Source organism: Cystoisospora suis (assembly GCF_002600585.1).
Source record: "Cystoisospora suis strain Wien I chromosome Unknown contig_3255, whole genome shotgun sequence".
NCBI classification, from domain to species: domain Eukaryota; phylum Apicomplexa; class Conoidasida; order Eucoccidiorida; family Sarcocystidae; genus Cystoisospora; species Cystoisospora suis.
This window is the reverse complement of record NW_027156050.1, coordinates 15,790-31,218: the sequence shown is the minus strand read 5'-3', so window position 1 is coordinate 31,218 and position 15,429 is coordinate 15,790. Positions and strand designations below refer to the sequence as shown.

General features: G+C 46.2%; 3 protein-coding genes across 3 annotated transcripts; 2 read left to right on the top strand and 1 right to left on the bottom strand.

Moving 5' to 3' along the window:
* The first annotated feature begins 453 nt into the window (after window positions 1–453).
* CSUI_006426 (uncharacterized protein) lies at window positions 454–4,229 on the top strand. The gene has a single exon (XM_068066586.1). It carries the CDS (start codon window positions 1,068–1,070, stop codon window positions 3,555–3,557), a length of 2,490 nt encoding a protein of 829 aa, XP_067921441.1. The 5' UTR covers window positions 454–1,067; the 3' UTR covers window positions 3,558–4,229.
* Window positions 4,230–5,568: 1,339 nt separating this feature from the next.
* Window positions 5,569–14,159, bottom strand: CSUI_006425 (guanine nucleotide-binding protein). Its single transcript, XM_068066585.1, has 8 exons — window positions 12,503–14,159; window positions 11,478–11,641; window positions 10,412–10,591; window positions 9,475–9,720; window positions 8,170–8,380; window positions 7,693–7,921; window positions 7,004–7,128; window positions 5,569–5,938 (listed from the first exon to the last, which is right to left on the bottom strand). The coding sequence occupies exons 1-8, from the start codon at window positions 13,554–13,556 to the stop codon at window positions 5,769–5,771; spliced, it is 2,379 nt and encodes a 792-aa protein (XP_067921440.1). The 5' UTR covers window positions 13,557–14,159; the 3' UTR covers window positions 5,569–5,768.
* A 120-nt stretch (window positions 14,160–14,279) lies between these two features.
* CSUI_006424 (uncharacterized protein) lies at window positions 14,280–15,005 on the top strand. Its single transcript, XM_068066584.1, has one exon. The coding sequence runs from the start codon at window positions 14,533–14,535 to the stop codon at window positions 14,623–14,625; it is 93 nt and encodes a 30-aa protein (XP_067921439.1). The 5' UTR covers window positions 14,280–14,532; the 3' UTR covers window positions 14,626–15,005.
* Window positions 15,006–15,429: the final 424 nt, after the last annotated feature.

Sequence of the window (15,429 nt, the reverse complement as noted above, 5' to 3'; positions counted from 1 at the left end):
TAGCTTAGGGACACGTCTCTCGCACAAGAACCCACGTTCCTCGCAGGCACAACACAGTTCTCTTGCGTTTTGGCTTGCTTGGTTGTTTTTTCCTCTTTCCAAAGACTTGCGTAGAAACAAGATGCTTACTCGGCCGCTCGGTAGGGGTTTCACAGGTGGGGATCATCTGAATACATATCAAGACACCGCAGTGCGTGTACACCATCAGCACTGCCCGGAATGGTGCCGAATCAAGCAGTGGTTGGAGCTAAAACGCAACACTTCCTTTCTTTAGCCCATCACATTCTCTGCTTCAAGATCATGGACACAGCCAAGGAACAGGAGAGTAACAGAAGTCGAGGTTGTCGTGCAAGCTGCAGAAGTTATCCATGTCCTTGGCGTCTACTCAGCGCTTTCATCGATGTTGCATGCAATATCGACGCACTTGATGAGAAGCACAACAACACTTCTTCACTTGAGTCCTTCATTCCTTCTCTCTGTGCTCGACTTCCTTTGTCCTCATTTTCTCACACAAGAAGAAAGAAGAGAGCTGGCACATCTCTACCTACGTGACAGATCGGACAGACAAGAAACGAGGAAGACCAGGCGTCGGGCACACCATGGAAGACCCCGCTTGCTCGCTTGCTCAGTGAAGTCTCTCTGTTGTGAGCCTTGGAGGACTCTATTCTTCGATACAACTATCCATCAAAATCGAGCCATCGTATTACTCTGTCTGTCTTCAGCTGTTAACCTGCCAGTCAGAGCTATTGATGTCCTGAGCGGAGCAAGAAACATGGTTCTTTCTCCGATCTTTCTTCGTCCTTCCTTGTACCTTATCTTTTGTTTCACTCACCAGATGCCCACTAACAACCACTAACATGCTATCCTCCTTCTCTCGGGTCTGTCCTTAGAAAAGGCTGAGTGGAAGCGCGACCCAGATCTCATGGTTTTTTCTCGCCTTTTTTAACAGATTCAGAATGTACCCGCCCTTTCTCTTTTCTCTCCATCTCTATTGCCCTATGTTTGTCTTCTGCTTCTCCCCGGGAATGAGAGAGATCTAAAAAGCCCGTCTTCCCCTGTCACGAAAGATGGAGAGAGTCCTTCGATCGCCGTCAAGTTCTTCTGCGAGGCTCATTTCCTTAGTATCGAGACGGAGAGGATGCTCAGTGCCCTTGCACAGTGAGCAACAGAGCAGCAGGTTGATACTGCCGCTGTTTGTATGTGATCTACCTTGTCATCGGTGTTCTAATCGAAGAGAAAGACTGCGTTTTAGCTCCCGTCATTCTTCTTTTGCTACGCAGAAACCAACAGATGCGTTTGAAAGAAGAAAAGAGCGGCCTGCTTGTGAGCCGTCCGTCTCGTCTATCGCTATCTCTGTTGGGGCATCTTATCCCTCTTTGTCTTCGAGATCATTTGCCGTCCGTCTGCTGTCATCTTCCTCTTCTTCTTCTCGTCTGTCGTATTCTTTCTACTCTCCCAAATTGTCGAAGTCTCTCTCACTTCCGTCTCTCCTTTCTTTTTCCTCTTCATCACCATGTTCTTTTATTCACTATCCGCCTGTTTCTTCATCACATCGATTCTTGTCTTCGGCTCCTTCTGGTCATAAAACGCATTCCTCGGCACCAACTCATCCCACCGTTTCTCCTTTTCCTGCCTCCTCTCCTTCTTCTTTCCCTGCAAGAGAATGCCAGCCGTTGTTGGTGTCTTCCTGTTGTAGTGTTTTTTGGCGAGTTCTGTTTCCTGTCTGTCTGCCTTTTGCAGTCTATTGTGTATACTGGGAGCGTCGACGAAATCGACTGTTCGAAGAAGAGCTTCCAGCTCTTCGATCTAGATTCCAAGGAGACACACCTTTCTATGGGAAACTGTGGGGCTATGCAACAGACTACTTTCTAGAAACAAGCTTACAAGATGGAGACCTTGTTTTCTTTTCTAAACACTCTCACAGTTTGCCTTTCTTTTCGGCTTTCTCGCGGGCTTTTCTTCACTTTCTTTTATCTTACTTCATACCTTCTCCATCTCTATCAGATGATGATAAGAAGAATAGAAATGCTTTTTTCAAGAAAGATTCTACGGAAGTTTCATCATCGTTATCACAAGGAGAAGAACATTCCATAAGGAAAGAGCTAGAGAAGATCGTTCATGGAGGAGATTCTCGGAGTAGTTCTCGAGGGGGTGGTTTGTCGATTGATGAGGTAGGTATCATTTATGTTGAGAATGGACAGAGATATGTTATTACTCTGTCTTCACCGGGTGTATCTACAACTCGTATGGGGACTTCTTGCGGAGGACTCGTGAAGAAGAAGTATGCAGATCAAATCGCAGAAAGTTTTGCTGAAGGTATTTGGGTTAGAAGACTAAGGTGTTCAAGGAACGTTAGGGATAGAATACACCAGGCTCTTCGTACAAGTCTTTCAAAAGATGAGCAAGAACATAGAGAGAAGGAAACGGGGAAAGATGAAGGAGTGACCATAGAGAAGCAAGGCGGAGATGGCAAAAAAGAGAGAGGAGAAGATCAAAAAGACCAACAAGTAAGACCAATACGAGAAGAGGCCGAGGGAGATCGGTTAGATTTCTCTGGTAGCCAAGTAAGTCAGTGGAAGTCTTTTCTTGTTGAAGTGAACCGTAGATACAGTAAGGAGACGTATCAAGATTTCCGTGGTGCTGCTATGAGAATCTATCTAGAAAGGAGAAAGAAATCCGCGATGCTTCTGGAGAAGAGATTTGATGATCTCTTACACGATGTTGAAACGACAGCTCCCAGACTGATCCAGCTAGCTCAGCATCGGCTTTGTCTAGCCAATGGCAGCGAAGATCGCCCGACAGGACAATCGATGATGAAGACGGATGAAAAGACACAAGAAATCGATGGTGTGAAGGAAGAAAAGACGGAAGAGAAAGTCCTGATGACAAGACTTGAAAAGGAGCAGGTAGAAAGTGTCAAGTATGGTGAAGAAAAGACGGGAGATAATAAGCGTACTTCTTCACCTTCTCCTGCGTCCGATAAAGATGATGAGGTATCGATCGTAGAAGATTTACTGCTTTGTAAAGAGTATGCGGGGCGAGCAGTTAGTCGGATGGACGCCATTCTGAAAGCAGTAAAAGAAGACGAGAAACGTCCCTGTTGTCCTTCGAGGAAAAAGAAGTCTTCATCCTTTTGCAAGAAGGTTTCTTCCGCTACCTTCCCTACCTCCATATACCAAGCTGCCGGTCTTCTACCAAGTACACCTGATTCAGGTGTATGGACACCTGAAGATCTTCTAGCTATTGACTTACTCCTTCAACCCAGTGAAGATCTTTCCCATGACTTGTCTGCTCGACTAGGAAGCCACATGAAAGACGTACCTCGCATTCACGAAGAAGAAAAACCCTCTGTCATACGAGGAGATGCTGCGGATGATTTATGTCTCTATAGAAAGACACTAGCAAAACAATCTGCGATAGATGTCCTCTCCCTCTCTCCTCAGTTCGCTCCGATTCTTTATGTCCGAGGAGGAAGTGAAGAAAAAGGCGAGAGAGACTCACAATTTAGGACTAATATGCCCGCACTCATCCGTCAGAGAGAGAGAAAGAATTCATAAAACCTTGAAGAGACTCGTGGTTTAGCTGAAGGTTACTGTCAGGCGTTTGATATCTATGGTGAACTCTGTTCTTCATACATCTCTCTGGTTGAAACCTGAGACAAGAGTGTATTTCATCATCTGCATCTTTTTCCCTTCCGGGCTTTTTGTTTCTTTCGTTCACGTAAGAAAGAGTCCGGGACGTATCTTTGTCCAGAGATTTAGATGCACAGCAGTGCTTCGTTCTTCTCTTCTAATGAGAAGAAGATAGAAAGAAGTGAGATGTACGTACAGATGGTTTTCTCTGGCTGACTGTTTCAAAGATCACATGAAGGTTTTGTTTGTTATCTCAAGACATTTTGTTCTTCTCTCTTTCAATTCTTTCTCATTCACAACTCCCTCTGAGATGACAGACAAGAGAGGTTTTGTTCTCTGCTTCAACTTCTTCTGGCCTCTGATCCTCTTTTTCGGTCTCTCTTTGGTCGTTTTCTTTTTAATCCTTGGTTCCTTAAGTGAATTATATCTTCCTTCTGTTTAGAAAAGTTACCTCTTGGAGAGTTGTCCTTCCTGCTTTAGATCTTAATTGTTTTCGGGTCTCTCTTTCTTCAAGACACACGAAGCTACGTTATTCATCCGTCTTTCATTATGACGTGAGCCTTCTCACTCAGGTCCACTAGACAAGCACTACGGTCTGTAAGAGACATAATGAGACTCCTAAGAGGATACGGTGAATGACATCTTACCAACGAGTCTCTTCATTGGAGAGACGTCCCTCTGCCTTCTGCAACCCCGCGGTCCAGGTCGTTTTCTGGCGTGGTCTCCGGTGAAAACGGAGCCGAATCTCGGCTGTCTCCACAGTGGGGTGACTAGCTAAGGAGCCGCGTGATACATCCACACCGGAAGAATCGATAGCCTGTAAAGAAAGCCGGGTAACTGAAGTTCATCGCTTTGCACGCTTCTTTGCTTCTGCGCCTGCATTTTTCTACTCTTGTCCGGAGCGTAGATTGGGCTCGGCAAGAATGCCTTGACGATCTAAAGGCGTAAAGGACTCGTCGGCGGGGCTTTTTGTTCCTCGAGAAACACAAAGCGTAGCCGAGGCGAATCCGCTGGCCAGTGCGACCGGTTCTAAATTAAAAGGTTCATCCCAAATGAAGTATCATAGGATCCATACCTCACTGTCAATGCACCTAGGTAGCTGCACCCATCGAGAAACGCTGGTTGGTGGCCGCTTTGGGCGGGGCCAAGCTAAGTAGAGTGCCAGCATCATCGTAGACACGCTGTGACGCTTGGGCCGCCCGGCTGGAGACTGGGAAAACAAGCCGATCAATCGGTCTTTGTAGGTCGCTAGGGCAGCGGGGGAGAAGTCGAAGAAGGGGTCGACGAGCTTCCATCTTCGATGTCCATGAGTTTTCAGTAGGCTACGTCTAAGGACAGCACTTAATCAGTACCCGATCAGATTCTGGGTGTCTCTCACTCACCCCTGCCCGCCTGACCCTCGCCGGGTCACGGGGTAACCAAGACACTACAGCCTACCGAAGTTAAACGCCAACACATCGAGTACACTAGATGTGCTCGTCTGGTATTTTTTTATAGCTGCGGAAGTGAGGTCGCCCAAGCGCGTACTTATCTTTCCACTCTTGCGTCTTCGCGTCGTTCTCCCCGTTCAAGTGTCTCTCACTCTTCACTTGCTGGGGAGGAGAAAAGTATGCCACTCTCCTCTTCACCTCTTCCGCCTCCCCCTTTCCCTGAGCCTTCTTCTCACTGGTGTATACACGTCCTATGAGGAAGGCACGTCGGGACGACCGCTATGTTATAATATTACTAGAGGGCGAGGAGAGACTGCCTCCCTTTCTGGAATTCAATCGTAAGACCATTTTTCCGTGGCCGTAGACACAACTGAATCCCACTAACTGGTTGGCGTCTCGTACAGAAGCAATATACAGGAGTTTCGCGTTCCGTTAGTGGCCAGGTGTCTCAGGTGACTGACAGTCTGAGGAGAGCTTCGATGAATGGAGGAGGAAGAAAGTCAGAAGGATGGCTTACTGCAATTCTTCAAAAGTTTTGCCAGGTAGACCCCAGTCAACAAGAAGAACAGTAATTCTGGAGCCATGATATGTGTACGCATATAGTAATAGACGCAGTCTTTGTTCGTAAGAATGTGAAACTCTCCAACCTGATCATCACCATGACGAAGTGATTCTCCTATGTAGATACACGAAAATACTTCACCCCTCAGTCTCCAAATCTCCATATGCGAATGCAAGAAGGATCTTCTCCTCTTCTGCCCTTTTGTTTTGGGGCTTCACTTCCTTCTCCCAGGACTCTCTTGTTCTCCTCCTTTCTCTCGATTCTCTTTTCTCCGCTTCTGTGCTGCCTCGCAACATCATCTTTATTCCACGTGGCTGCGAAGAGAAAGAAGCATCACTCCAGTCAAATACTTTCAATACACGAGAAAATGAGAGACCCATTCTTGGAAGAAAGAGTTCCGAGACATCTTGCCCTTTTACCTCTCTAAAAGCTAAATGCATGCGACCGCCTCTTTCCTTCCCCCTCTATGAAGTTCTCTTTCTTTTCTGCTTGGCATGCCTTTGATAACTGTCATATACCTGTCTCTGACAACCGCCGTGCAATCCAGCGCAGCGATAGGGGACGATCATCTATAGACACATTTCCATCTTGGCCGTAGAGAAGGAGAAGATACAGACACAATCCAGCCTCTTGACAACTACCTCCATTAAGCAGTTCAAGTGCAGATCATTCCGTGTATTCTCTTAGCATAGAAGAATAAGAAAACATACTCCCGTCACCTTCCACTTAGTGGGTGCATCTCCTAGCTGATACAAAGACAAGATTTGAACAAAGAGCTTAGAGAAACAGGAAGCCTCATCACGAAGGGACTCCACAAAGGAGAAAGACTTTCCTGAAGTCGAACTTGCTTGCGGTGTAGATATGTGACGAGGCTAGCAGTTCAAGAGAGCCAACAGTTAAAACGGAGGAGCCTTGTCTTAGATACAAAGGACGTACAAAGGATTAGCGCCAAGTTCACAAGTATAAACGTCTACAGATGTATACCTTATATACGTACGTGAACATATATGTGTACTGGGTATGTGCGCATCATGTCAACAATTTACGTGCATGCCTATATGAATATATATACATACATGCAGACGAAATGTGTATGCTATGGCTACTATGCGTACATATACGTCTATATCTTTATATCCTTATTTACATACAATATATTGAAGAGCGTCCAGTATTTGCCATCTATAGATGGGCATCTACTGGTGAGGCCATTCCGATCAGTCTAATTCTCAAGAAGCGTTCGACAGAGAACTTGCAGAGAAGAGAACTCAACTCGGCTGTAAGGATTCCGTAGTACAAGGAGGAGATGGCACAGCTGTGCTGATATAACTAGCTACTGCCGTAGAAGACAAAGAGGAGAGGAAGGAGAAGTTTCTTACTGTTCTTCTGCTTCTCTATCGGGGGGGTGAGTGTCACTTGTTGTCCAACTGCAGATCTCGGTGGAGAAGTAGATCGGCTTGATGAAAAAGAAGAAGAGCGAGATGCGCGGAAGTCCAAATAGGGCCTGACATGGCGAAGCAGAAGTACACCACGTAGATAATACAGTGATCAAGGAGTGACTGTACCTTGACAATAACTGGGGGTCCTTATAGAAGATCTCTGCCTGAAGTGAACGATAGAGGTACTCGTATGGATGCACATAAACACCACGTACGCGTACTTCTTCTCCTTATTTCGAGGAAGAGAGAAACACAAACATATATATACATATATATATCTATGTACTGCTACGGATACAAGTATGCACGGTATAGCATATTCCGAGAGAGAGGACAGCGGCTCTTCTGTTGTCAGGGAGAGATATATGCAATGATCGGCTAGTGGCAATACCTATCCAACTGTATCATCCCTATTCTGGATCTCTTCTTTCTCCTTCGTGACTCTACCATCTTCTTCTCTGATTCGTCTGTTCTTTCTCTTTGCTATCTTTCTTCATTTTATCTCCTCCGTTTCCTCCACAAAGTCACCCCACCGACGCGAAAGTTCGCGGCCGTGCATCCACTGCGTCCTTCTTCGTCTTTTCTTCTTTTTTCTTTTTCTTGTTCTGCCTCTTCTTCCTCACACTTACCCATTCGGGGACGATGCAGTCAAGAGAAGTGGGTCTGCTGGATGGCATGTTGCAACTACAACAGCGCATGCGGCTCTTCGGTCTTCTTTATTTTCGTGTTGATCTTCGGTTTGCATTGGAGATCCATAGAATTGGCATTCCTGTTTCCTCTGGTCGTAAAGGTGAGGGATCTTTGAGATACAGGCGGCAGTCGTCAAATCGAAGAAAGAAATCTCACCAGTCTCGTCACCTGAAGAAGAAAGAGAGAGACGACGAGAAAGTCCTGCTCTCTGAGGAGGGATTGTGCGGACAGGAGATAGGAGGCGATATAAAGCCGAAGTTGTTGTTTATGAAGACTACCCCAAAGGAGCAATGGAACACCTAGTTTCGTTGAAAGGACGAGAAAAGGTATGCAACTGAAGGAGACCCATTCACGCATGCCTAGGTTCTCTCACACGCCGCCTTTAGAAGGGTCCTCTTGATATCGTTTGTATCTACCTGTGACTAGTATATTCCTTGGTTCTCGTCCTCTGTCTTTGATATGGGCAGAGTGAGGGGGAAGAAAATCAAAAGAAAAGCGCTGGCTACTTCCAGATGTCTTTCTGAAAAGACGAAGAAGAGGTTGGTAAGGCATTCTTAGATCCCAGCATCTCAAGGTATCGTCTTGTCGATGACCGCTGACGAGAAGATACTCTCCTACGAACTTCACCTGGAGAAAGTCCACACACCGGCCAGCACACAGAAGACAGTACAACAGGAGTCAGATGAAACACGGGGTGGGGACACCGCTGCAGCGGCAAAGAAAGAAAAGGAGAAAGAAACGAACGGAGAGATCTGCATGTGTACCTATGTATGTGTGTATTGGATGTCTTTTCTCTATATGTGTTTACACGAATAGAGAGAGACAGTTCCGGAGAAGAGAGATTCTCTATGGTTACTGTAGCGACAGTAAAGCCCAGGAAAAGATCTTCTCATCCTTTCTCCGTCACAGCCCTGAGAGCTGAAACGTTTGAGACAAGACGGCGCACGTACACTAGTGTAGACAGAGACAGATAGATACATACACACAGACTTACATACACTTTCTGGGTACACATACATACCCTCCCAGGGAGATACCGCTGTGTATGCTGAATGTATGGTACCCCTCAGGAAGATAAAATTCTTGATCTAGTCCAAGCGCAGTGGAAGACGAAACCAGCATGGGTCGCTTCTGAAGAAGTGAGAATAAAGTACCCCGGTGCAAAGGAGGATAGACAGCGGAAAAAGAAGTGAAAAGATTTTGACCGGATTTCTTTCAGTTCGCTTCCCGGCACACATTCGCACGATCGAAGAAAGACGAAGAAAGAGAGAAGCAACCGAGAAGATTTCTACTTTCTCTATTGCATAAGAAACACCACGGCAGCTCAGATCAGTACGCCCACGGTACATTCTCCTTCTCCTCTTCGTAAGATGATGTAACAGTACTTCAGTGGCGGAGCCTCGCCCTATCTAATCTGTCTAGCAATCTATCTGTAGCAGTAGTAGACTAGGACAGAGAATATGATTGAGATAAGTTGTATGACTCCGGCTATTCTTTTCAGTCGGAGAGAAATGAGCTGGAAAAGAGAAGACAAGAGATCTCAGGCCAAGACAGAGTCAGGGAAAGATGTATGAATGAACCAATTTTCGTTTTCATCTTCTTCGCAGCGCACCTTCTAGGCTACTCTTTCATTTCAATAAGCTTTCAATATAGCTGAGAAGAAACAAATTTTTTTCGTTTCTTCTCTCAAACACACTTTATGAAGCATCTTGGTGACTTACTTGAGTGACACCTCCCCATGGCAGAGTTTCCTCATCTAGTAGAGAATGTACCGGTTTCACAATGGGAACTTGTTGACGACAATTCTTGTGCCTGCGTTCTTCATCTGCGGTGTATGTACACACCGATTGACTGTAAGACCCGCATGCAAAGAGTTTATCCGCACTCGGTCCTTCTCTTTTATAGTCGACACACGAAATGATGCCTTTCTGTCCTTGACGTGCTCGCCTTGTAGCAAAGAGCATATCCTATTCGACAAAGAAAAATCACTATCTATATTCATTGCCTTCGCCTTCACACTGAAAAGAGGGCGAAAGAAGGGAAAGACCTAAAGCCGATACGGCCAGTAGGGGGAGTAGTGGTTGTGTGTTCGAAAAACCGTAGTGATTAGTGCCCACTAGATGTACCTACTACATGTACGTACGTAGAAACGACCATTGCATCGATGAATAGAGTCACATGTAGGGATGTCCGCAGTATGTGCAGGGAAGACCTGAACAAGCTGTTGTAGCTCGAAGAATACCTCCTGCCGTCGTCGTGGAGACTTGAGAGAAACAAAAGATCCGGAGATGAGCGGATGCGGATCGCAGAGCAAGGGCACCGCACAGAAGCCAAGGAAATACCACTCGTGAACTATTTGCAGCGGAGTGAAAAGCCATTCCAGGTAAAGCCTGTGGTTAAGGCGGATTGGTCGTTTTCAGAGAAAGACACTGAGACAAGAAGAAAGAGACACATCTGCCTAGAGAGAATGACACATATCTGCCTCTGTCTTACTGAAGTCTCACGTGCATCTTCTCACCGAGCTCTTCCTTGCAGCCTTCCTAGTGATAAGTATGTATACAGACGCTCTCGAATCCGCTCACATACATACAAGAGTATCTATCTCTCCTCTCTTTCTCTGGTGTAGCCGCCCCCCAGACGGAAAAAAGATAGGAATACCTTCATTTGTCTTCCCGGGCGTTCAAGATGGAAGAGCCTGACCCCGCTGATTGCACCGACAAGAAGGTAAGGCTGAGAAGGATGGAAGGCTAAAGAGAAGCCGTGAGTAATTTCATCAAGATGATTGAAACAGGAGTAGCTGGATAAGAGTGAGGAATCAACACCGCTATACAAATGAATCTACAAAGGCAAAGAGATAAGGAAAGAAAGAAAAAGTCCACATCATGAGAGCTGTTCTTTATGGTCTCCAGAGAAAGCAGACCAGGGACGCACACTTGTCTTCCCACATACCATACACACATACACATCTGTGTATAGGATAGATACATATATGTATATTCGATGAGAACACTCATCTATCATATAGAGATGTATATACATAGATACACATACAATAAGGTAGTTATGCTATGCTATGAAAAGAACGACCCTTCTGATACTGCGACGGGTACGCGACGTTATCTTTGAAAGCAACAGGGCTCTGGAAGCAATAGTCAAAACAGAATGAAAGAAAGAAGAAGAGGAAAAGACGAGGTTCTATACCTCGACTGGCAGCCATTGCCCCGCAGCCCGTAGGTGAGAAAAAACAGTCGCTTATGAGCAAATCGCAATAAGGCCAAAGAGCAAAGAAAGAGGTTTACAGATGGTCGTATGTGTCTTGTTCGTTAGTTTACATATGCATATGTATAGGCGCATGTTACATACCTCCAGGTACTCCACATATCTCAAGAAATAGAAACTTCTATGTTGAGTGCATACAAGTTCTTCTGACGCGCATGCCTGTAAAACAATACCGTGTAGAAGCCTACCTACTTACCAGCAGCTCTCCCATATCAGCATTCCTACATATCCGGGCATGCATATGGGTATCTATATTATAGAGAGATTAACGGTAACCCTTTTACGAAGTACGTTAACAGAGATACAGCCAGGCACACATACACATGCATAGGCCCTCAGAGACTTACTCATATATATGTATATGGGTCAGAGTGTATTGATAGAACGCTCTGATGTAAGAGGAGTAGGAGAAGGATGCATGCTTAGTCCCCGGGCACTGACTTACCGGGTGATCTCTACTGGCGACAGCATAAGAGAAAGTTGAAGGCTGAGACCAATCTAGACGAGGATACCACGCGCACTGGAAGATAAGTTCTCCTTCGTTCACAGATGTCCATGGATGAAGTTCCCTCGTAGACGTAGAGGAAAAAGAAGAAGACGAAGCCTCACCTACATCGAGAAAACCCGAAAGAAAGTTTGTCTATGGATTGCCATAACTGATGGAGAAGAGCGCATGTATCATTTGATTTGAAAAGGGAAATTTACATAACATACCGACATAGGGGAGAAAAGTAGAGAAATGGGTACGTGTACGGATATTTTCTTCTTGCACAAGCATGTGATATCTCTTTTGTTTCGTTTGTCTGTTGAGTAGATAGATATCTTCATTGATAAGAACTGTGATGATACGAAACATACTACATACGGAATGAGAACCGACAAATATGGAGAGATGTGTCTCTCTGGAACGGCATGCAATCTTACTCCTCACACAAACAAGAGATCCACTCTAGAGCAGACGTCTAGGCATCAACACCAAGAAAGAAAAACAGAGAAGACACCCGGGCTATTATGGCATGCATCTATCTAGGCATGTATATATACGTAAGTATTTCTATATGGAAATTCAATAGGCTTGCACGTATAAAGTATAGAAAGAGAGAGAGACCGAAGGAAGTTCCTTCTGCTGGTCAGGTGAAAAGAGGTAGATGTACGTTATGACGTGATGAAAACGAAGGCGGGCATGGTCTGGATGAGGCACGACAAAATCAGACTGTCCTCTCCTCTTGTAGTGTGTAGTGAAGAATGAAGAATGACTGGAAGCACATGCAGTATACCTCAGAGAAGGATCAAAAGGAATGCTTTCCTTCTTTCGATGTATGTACACAGTCGCCTACGTCATTCCTAGGGATACGATTCTCTCGGTGTAATTATCGAGAAATGAGGGAGCGAGAGAAGAAGACCAAAAAAAAGAAAGGAAGCGAAAGGGAGAGTGGAAGAACAAGAAAAGAGAGACTATAAAAGTCTTACTATCATCCTTTTGCAGCTGACAGCCAGCCTCTTCTTCTCCTTCTTCCCGTCCAGGACAAGCGAAGAGGCGAACAATCGAGTCATCGTTCCATGTTAAGAAAGCATTCCCATCGATACTCCATTCAGCTCCTCTTATGTTATTGCCAAGAGAATCATTCTCTCTCCACCTTTTCTCTCTCCTTCTTAACAAACACTCTTTCACCTTCGTTCTTCTCTTTCCATACCTTTGAGATGTACCTGAGCTCGGAGAAATCCCTGCCTTGTGAAGAAGAAGATCTTCTTCTCTTTGACAAGGTGAAGGTGTAGAGGAGGAACCCACACAAGAGTGACTGTGACTTGGCCGTCTTGCCCGAAAACCCCTTGTTGCATTTGAGGGACGAGGTGTATGTACACTGTCCTCCCCTATCGGAGCCGAAGAAGTAGCAGTAGGAAGACACCGTCTTTTTCTCAAGCCTGAAGAACTGCAAGAGTCGTCGGAGACAGAATACTCGTCTTTTGATCGAGTGGAGGAGGAACCGAACGCTGATGATGCCGTAGTAGCTACGAGAGATAACACTTCTGCAGACGTTGCGGGAGAACAAGGAAAAGATAGAAGAGAAGGCAATTCATTAACCGGAGAAGAAGATGTCGGCGTGTCTTGTCGAGGTATATTACCCGCTTCATCCTTCTGGATATAAGGTGACGCTGAAACGTCCCGTGCTCCTAATATCCCGGATTTTTCATCTCTGCGTGGAGAATGATCGGTACTTGCCTCTTGCTGCGATGTCTCTTCACAGACTCGAGTTTGTTTCTTTTCTTCTTCCGGTCCCTGCTTTTCTGCAGGGGGAGGGGTAGCTGACGAATGCGAAGAATCTACAGAAGAATCCAAACAGAATGCGTCGATAAGAGACGCTTGCGCTAGTGGCAGCGCGTCTTCGGGCGTAAGAGAAGCAGAGGGGAAGTGAGCACGTTGGGAAGATTCGGAAGGTAGGGAGGAGGAAAGTACCTCTGATTGATCAAGAGAGGAAGAAGACGATGAAGGAGGGGAAGAAGGCTGTAAGGGTATAGAATCCATACTAACTGAAGAAGACGTAGAAAAGTAACACAGAGAAAGGCATTTTACTGGTCGGCTTTGAACCACTACTCACCATGAGAAGAAGAGCTTGGAATATACAAAAAGCGCAACAGGCGGAAGCTGACTTGTGAAAGATCACTCAAGAGACGGTAAGGACAAGAGAACGTCTCTACCGCCTCTAGAGAAAACCCAAGAAAAGCGGTGCAAAAACGAAGCGTCAATCCCTGACGATTCCTTGGACTAGTAGCGGTGAGAGGAGGACATCCCTCTTAGGGTGTACAGACGAAATGAGAGAATCGACAAAGGAACGAGGGAAGGATAATTCCGAGGTCAAGAAAGCCGTTTTCCACGTATTGCTACACCAGACAACGAAGGGCCGGCTGCAGAGCGAAGGTTGAGGAACGAGTCCCCAGTTATTTAGGTGTTAGAGAACTTAAGGCTCCATGAGACTCTTCCTTCGAACGGACCACCACAAGAAAAAAGAGTCCAGCGCTGCTGAACAGAGAAGAGAACAGACAGCAAGGTGAGGAAAGCAGATCACAAGAAACAAAGAGGCTATGCCGAGGACGAAGCCGAGCACCAACTTATTACAACAAATTCATGTTTTCTCGAGATGACAAGAGTTTACCAACGTTACTATGCATGCAGTGATTTGTTATTCCCTTTGCATGCAGGAAACAACACTGGGAGTTCGGGCGTGGAGATCTGTATATGTACATACTGCGTGTAATCATGCATGATCTTCATAAGCTGTCACCCCTCGCATGCTAAGTGATCTGCTCGCGAGGAAAAAAAAGATAAGTTCCTTCGCGAGAGATGTGTTCGTCAGTTAATTTGTGTGCACGGCGGTTAGCACTCCTTGGGAGCCGGGTGCTAGGATAGCCCGGTTTGTACTTCCCTGGAGCTCGGTGCCTAATACTCCGGGGTGTTGGTAGGAGACCGCTCTCCGTGAGGCGGAATAAGAGACGCTCCCTATATGTTGCACTCGGCAGGGAGAGGCTGGACAGGGGAAGAGAGAAGAGTTAGTCTTTTTCTTCCTCGGAAGAGTTCGTTCTTTTCTTCCTCTTAGGAGTCCCTTAGCAGGGCGACGGGAAGACAGCCTCGCCGTTGCTGAGCGTAGCGGAGCTCACACCAATCCAATGTTATTTCCGTACAGTTGTTAATGATTTTCCTCGTACATTCGTCCTTAAGCGGACTGGTGTTCGGGCGGTTGTGTAAATGCGTTCTCGCGGTTGTGTGAATGTGGCATCTACGCGTTTCGAAAATACACACTAAGAACAAGATACGTGAGCGGTGTGATCTCCTTTTTGTTCAGTTTTTCTCTTTCGACTAGTGTCCTAGCTATGATCGGGCCTAATAAACAATTTCCAGAGTTTTCCAGATTTGCGTGTGCTGCAAACGCTGGTACACCAGGTTAAGAATCCTAACTCCTAAAATCTTTTGTTGAGGATCCGCGCAGCGACGGGTCAGCGGGACACTTCCCGCAGACGACGGCGCTTCCCTGATGCATACACACATTCAGTTCCGCACACACTTGACTGCTTGGAGGTCTCAAGATAACAGGGTGCCGTATGAAAAAGGCAGTCGCGCGCGGGCATAGCACAGGCGCTGCACCACTCTGTGAGGTCGCGAACACGTGCAAGAGTGCCAAGGAAAAAGAGAAAACCTTTAAATTGCCCCGCTGCGGTGGAAGCAACTGGACCCAGCCACTACACCAGTGAGACCGTAACCATGCGCACCCGGTGGTGGTAACCTCACGGAGTCAACAGCTATAGACAGCCACAGTCTCACTGCTACGGACTGAAAGGTCAGGCGCTCCGCACGTCTCTTCACCGGTGCCACACCAAAAGGCCCTCTGTGAGGGAGTGTTTAT

Bases quoted from the DNA above. Each gene is read 5' to 3' on its own strand.
- CSUI_006425 (XM_068066585.1), bottom strand. From the start codon at position 13,556: ATGGATTCTATACCCTTACAGCCTTCTTCCCCTCCTTCATCGTCTTCT. The intron at 10,592-11,477 runs GTAAGTCAGTGC...TTGCCTTTGTAG, and splicing joins TCGCCAGTAGAGATCACCCG to ATTCATTTGTATAGCGGTGT. The intron at 5,939-7,003 runs GTAAGAAACTTC...TTCTCTTCGCAG, and splicing joins GATAGAGAAGCAGAAGAACA to CCACGTGGAATAAAGATGAT.
- CSUI_006426 (XM_068066586.1), top strand. From the start codon at position 1,068: ATGGAGAGAGTCCTTCGATCGCCGTCAAGTTCTTCTGCGAGGCTCATT.
- CSUI_006424 (XM_068066584.1), top strand. From the start codon at position 14,533: ATGTTGCACTCGGCAGGGAGAGGCTGGACAGGGGAAGAGAGAAGAGTT.